The 6,000-nt window shown below is 45.3% G+C and overlaps 1 protein-coding gene across 1 annotated transcript in view; it reads right to left on the bottom strand.

Moving 5' to 3' along the window:
- xkr7b (XK, Kell blood group complex subunit-related family, member 7b) overlaps positions 1 to 5,533 on the bottom strand; it is a 117,519-nt gene extending 111,986 nt beyond the window's left edge. The window contains exon 1 of the mRNA XM_050065669.1: positions 4,926 to 5,533. Coding sequence (XP_049921626.1) covers positions 4,926 to 5,533 — 608 coding nt within the window. The remainder of the gene's footprint in view (positions 1 to 4,925) is intronic.
- Positions 5,534 to 6,000: the final 467 nt, after the last annotated feature.

A 6,000-nucleotide genomic window follows, 5' to 3' on the forward strand; every position in this document is an offset into this window, starting at 1 on the left:
TTGTAATATTACGAGAATAAAGTTGTAATATTACAAGAAAAAACTTGTAATATTACGAGAATAAAGTCATAACTGAGGAAAAAAAGTCATATTATGAGAATAAAGTCGTAACTGAGAAAAAAAAGTCATATTACGAGAATAAAGGTGTAATATTACGAGAAAAAACTCGTATGTGTGTGTCGAGGCGACACACCTGAGACAAAGAGCAGCTGCCACAAGCAGGTTCATCCTTTAACCCATTCTGTTTGCTGTTGGTTATTTCCTTAAAAACTACGACTTTATTCTCGTAATATTACGAGTTTTTTCTCGTAATATTACAACTTTATTCTTAGTTATGACTTTATTCTTGTAATATTATGACTTTATTCTCATTAAATTACGACTTTATTCTCATAATATTACGACTTTATTCTTAGTTATGACTTTATTCTCGTAATATTATGACTTTATTCTTGAAATCTTTTTTTTTTCCTTCAATGTGGCCCTAATACTCTGTCGTACGATCGTATGTACCGTCATACTGCGTTTATTTTGAAAGAGACTGTATGCAAACTGGACATTTCCTGTGAAAACAGAAGTGTATTTTGAAAACAGACAATGCATGTAACAGGCTGAAGTTGACACAGTGTCCCAGAACACCAACAACCAACACACCCAGGGTACCTTGCACGTCACATCTTGACGTGGAAAGTCTATGACCTAACGTCGGTATGTGACGAGGTCGGAGTGAGAAAGTGTTGCAAAATCATAAGCTGAAAATGGATGGAATACACACACCGAGGCACCCAAAATACCTGAGATCTCTTGTCTGTTTTTAATAAGCGAATGTGAGATAGAATCTAGTAGTTTATGCCAAAAACTAACTCCAATCCGATGCAAATATTCACCAGTATTGATTTTACACCTCTCCCTAAATGCCAGTCAAATAATCTGTCTTTCTCTCCATTGTTGTGTTTCAGTATCGTCTCCTCACTCTGGCTCTGCAGAGCTACTATGATGCAAAATGATGACACAAATTTATCATGACACTGACATGAGACATGAGCCAACAAATCCCAGCGTTGAGAATTAAAATGCATTCCACATAAAGGTTTTATAGTGTACCATTTGACTCTGTTGAACAAACCGTGGGGACCAGATGTGAACTGAGAAAACAAGGCTCTCTGCAGCTCCAGCTGATGAGAAGATCAGATCTTAATCACACGGGGAGAGAAAAATGAAATGTTCAGCTGCAGGTGGAACTCATTTCCACATGTGCTGAATACATCTCGGCTCATCAGATTTAAAACCGGAGTCAGACTCAAATCCCAGTCACACTCAACACTGTCCAACTCTCCCGGCAGCAACTATCACATTAAAACCAACTCATTCTCATTCTCCAGCTCTCAGCATCTTATTGTTGTTCATTAATGCAGTTCATTACTGAGTCTGCATGTAATTATACTCGTGTGAATTCCCACATGCTCTATTTCTGAATTAGTTGATGTAACATCCCTCGGAAAAAAATGTGTCTTCCTCTGCCGTCACAGAGAGGTCAGAGGTCAGCTGCAGCCCGGGAGCGGCGAGTTTAAGGGCTCAAGGACACTTCAGCAGGGTGGTGCGCTCATTTGCTCACACAGAGAAGTGATTTCAGTTCTCTGAGGGGCAGAAATCATCACAGGCACAACCGGAATAGTTTTATTCTATCCAGCAGCCTTTGTTCAAGTGTCTCTGAGCAAACATTTCTTTCCCCACTGAGTCTGACCTTTGACCTGTTATAGGAGGTTCAAACCAACAGCTTGTTCTGTCATTTTTGGAATCATGTTCCATTTTCCTGAAAGGTGACTCAACTTAAAACACAGAGACGCACGACTTCCTCCAACAGCTCTCCACATCGACACGACGCGAACAAGCAGAGAATAAAAGCTTCCTTTTTTCACTCGACTGTTGCTGGAAAATACATTCAATAAAAAAGTTTTTCATTACCAACGCTGCAGGGTAGAGAGCAGATTCTAAAATACTTTGTGACTGTTTGTGTGTTTTTCAAAGCTACTGCAGGATGTTCCATTATTGTTTCCAACACTTGTAGATTAGTACTGCATTATTCACTCCTGGCCTGGGTCTCGTGTCTGGCCTTGGGATGTTTTTCCTCTATCATCTCAGTCTTGTCACAGTCTCGTGGGTGTTTGGACTCTGACCTGTTTCAGACTTTGGTTTTGATTAAGTCCAGTTGGCTTTTTTTCCCTCCTCTTTTCAGATTTGGCTGTACTGCCGAGCATCAGTGGCTGCTCTGCTGTCAGCCAGGTGTTTGTGCAGCAGGGTTCTTCAGCACTACAGTGCAGGGGCTGCTTGTGTTCTACGGTGCATCTTTGCCATGTGAACATCCTCATTTTGGACATTCAGAGTATTAATATAGCAGCAAACATCTATGTGCTATGCAAAGATGGAGTGATGGTGTCCTGAGCAGAAAATGAAGCCAAGCTACGTGTGTGTGTGTGTGTGTGTGTTGGAATCTGAGCTTCTCTGTGGTTTGTTACAATAAACAGTCCTCTTAAGCCCTGTTTCCACCAACACTTTCAGTACAGTACCTTTGGAACCAACAGTAACCCTTCAGACATGGTACCTTTTCCCTTGGTCTGTTTAGTGTTTCCACCACAGACAGCCCTCTTAAATGTGGGCGGGGTTGTTGTCACTCACTGCTCCGTCCAGCACACACACTGTATTTCCTCATCAGCGGTGACACAGATGGAAGTCTGCACCTGGATTATCGTCCACAGAACGAGGTGACACAGATGGAAGTCTGCACCTGGATTATCGTCCACAGAACGAGGCTGCACGCCCACATTTTCAGAACAAAATAGAACAGGCTGCAGTGAGAGTCTCTCTCCATGGAATATTTAAAAATAGCAGCTTTGTGCATTTAGTCTTTCTCAGGCAAGCTCAGGGGTTTAGTGTTGCTGTAGCTCCACGATGCTTTTTTTTTCTCCGGGTGAGGATTAGAATATATGCAGTTCACCCAGCCATAATAAATATATATAAACGTTTGAAGATCCACTCATTACTAAAAGTGTGTGTCATATAAAAACTAAAATAATAGTCAGAGTTGTCACAGTGAAATTTAAGGTGTGCTGATGGATTCACGTCATCAACTCATGCAATTTAAGGTGTGCTGATGGATTCACGTCATCAACTAGTTGCCGGCAGTCGGCCCAGTGAATGAAGTTATTTTTTCTCAGACTCCAGCTGCTGTGAGAGGCAGCAAAACATCCTTTCATTTTATAGTTACAGTTTACTAATAAAACTCTCCACAGTATGAACAGTGGTTACATGAGCCTCAAAACCAGACACAACTCAGCCCTGAGCAGAGTGACCGTCCTCTACTGACCAATCAGACTGCAGTGTTCACAGCTCCACCTTTTAGTACCAGATCTGTGTGCTAGGTACCCCAACAGAGAGGGCACCAAACATGGGGACGGTACGGAACGGTTCCATTGGTACCATCCACAACTTTTCACAGTGGAAACAGAAAAAAACGAACTGAACTGAACTGAACTGAACTGAACTGAACTGAACCAGACTGTTCAGTGGAAACAGGGCTTTAGCTTTCACAGCTGCTTCAATATTAGGTGTGTGAAGTCCTCCAGTGGGCCGGTTCTGGCCCTCGGGCCGTATGTTTGACACCCCTGTTCTATATATTCATTATACATTTGTCAGAGCTGTTATAAAGACTTCAGCAAATCATAAAACATTTATGCAAACGCACTGTTTCCTGTTCAGTATTTAAAACTCTTCTAAACCCAAAGGACTGAACTAACATCACAGTCGACTCTCACTGTGAACATTTGGTCTCTGTCTCAACTCGGACTCGACCTCCATTTAGACTCTGTCTTGAATCAGTCTGGAAGCTGCTCAGATTTGACTTAAGTGGACTTGACTCCAGCTCCAGTGCTGCATATAAAATATCTCATTTCTGTCTCTTCATATGTTATTAGAGATCATTTCTCGTGATATACAGACTTAACACACACTGTGTTCTCAGTATTGTATATCATGTGTGATGAGGCGACAGCCTGATGATGTGTGAGCCTGAAGTATCATGATACTAATTATGTTTCACAATGTCTGAAAAATGATTAGAGACTCTGGGTGTTGTGAAACTTTCATATTCAAGTCAACACGTTGTCTCACATCAAGCGAACGTGGCTCTGGAGGAATTTTAATCAGAGCAGAGCACATATCTAACGGGGAATACAAACAGTTCAAAGCACAGGACATTAGTTTGGATGTGTTGAGGGTGGAGTACTCCTTTAAAGGTTTTGCCCATGCATCCTCTCATTTAACATTTCATCAAGTGTGGAGGAAGAAAAAGATTCAGTTTCAAGATCACTAACATGACAAGCAGCCAGAGGAGAAGAAGAGGAGCGGAGCGCAGGGCTTTTAATAATATTCCTGTCAGCATGTCCGGACCATGACAGACACAGGAACCAGAGGAGGAAACTGCATGTTAGAGCTCAGGCGGCTGAACGCAAATGTCCAGATTCTGTCACAGTCAGGACAAGAAGGGCAGATGGACAAAAAGCCACATGGGAGAGTAATTCATATTTTTACTATCAGTGCTGAAGTGTTGTGTGGAAGTGAATGCTACAGAATCAGCTCTGAAAAAATGTATCCCACTCTCTCCTGCTCGATTTCTGCACATGTCTGTCCCCAGTGCATGAGAAGCAAAGGTAATATTTCGGGGGATAAGCGCACACATGCACATGCACATGAAGGGGCATGTACGCACGCACACGCACGCACGTAGTGAGCACGTACACACACACATCTCCATCACTATCCTGTCGGGAATGCAATTCTCACATGTGCACATATTAAACACACACCAGCAGCACGTATGCACACACGCACGCCCCTCTTCTTCCCCACACCGACCCCAGCGGTCCTACCTCCAGACTTGCCCCAGCTGCAGGACGTGAAGCACGGTTTGAAAGACCCACATGCAGACGGTGCAGCACCTCGGGGGGCCCCCGACTCTCCCTGCCGTCGCAGGCGGGGCAGAGGATGTGTAAACCGGGGTAGCATTCGCGGCGTTCCCCGACGCCGCGCTCCCACCGCGCTGGTCGCTGTCCTTGGTGCTTAAAGTGCTGTCGCCCGCCGTGGCTGCTCCGCCTGCCGCGCCTGCCGCCGCCGCGCCGGTCCCGCTGCCGCTCGCTGCTCCGTCCCCGCAGCTCATATCCGAGTAGTCGTACACGAACCACCTGAAACTCAATACCTGGACCACAGCGGAGGGCACCACGACGAAGACGAGCGTCAAGCCGAACCACCAGTAGTCACCTCTCAGGTAGTAGTCGGCGGCCAGCCACAGGTCGGTCGCGCCGTCGGAGAAAAAGACGAGCAGGGCGCAGAGCACCCAGCAGCAGTCCAGCAGGGTGTAGGGTTTCCCGCCGGCGGCGCTGCAGCGGGGCCGGGCGGCGGGGTTCCCCGGCTCCGAGAGGCTCCTGGGCGTGTTGTCATCTTCCACAGACACCGCTGCTCCATCCGACTTAGCGGCCATGTTGGTTAGGATAGGAGAGAAAGACAGAGAAAGAGGTGGGGATACGGAGAGAGAGGGAGGGGGCTGGCAGTGTGCAGGGGAGAGAGAGTCAGAGAGATTACATCATAACTAGCCTCATCATCAGCCAATTAATTGTGAGGCATCATTACTAACAGCGCTTTTAACACCATGACACCAGCGCGATGTTTTCAGGACATTCAGCGTGCAGACGGACAATTGTGCAAACATTTATGACCTGCAGGGGTTTAGTTTTGTTTTTTTCCTCCTGTCATTAAAATCTCTCCCAGTTACATTCGTCTGTCTGCAGCAGCAGCAGCAGCAGCAGCAGCACTCTGCTGCACATGACAGGACTGTTGTTAAACTCATATTAAGGTGGATTATATGCAGCCCGTGCTGAGTATCAGTTTCTGTCTTGGCCCCGGCACTGTGGGGACTCTTCATTTTTACTATAAATCTTGTAAAGCTGG

This window comes from Epinephelus moara, chromosome 16 (genome assembly GCF_006386435.1).
Source record: "Epinephelus moara isolate mb chromosome 16, YSFRI_EMoa_1.0, whole genome shotgun sequence".
In the NCBI taxonomy this organism is placed as follows: Eukaryota; Metazoa; Chordata; class Actinopteri; order Perciformes; family Serranidae; genus Epinephelus; species Epinephelus moara.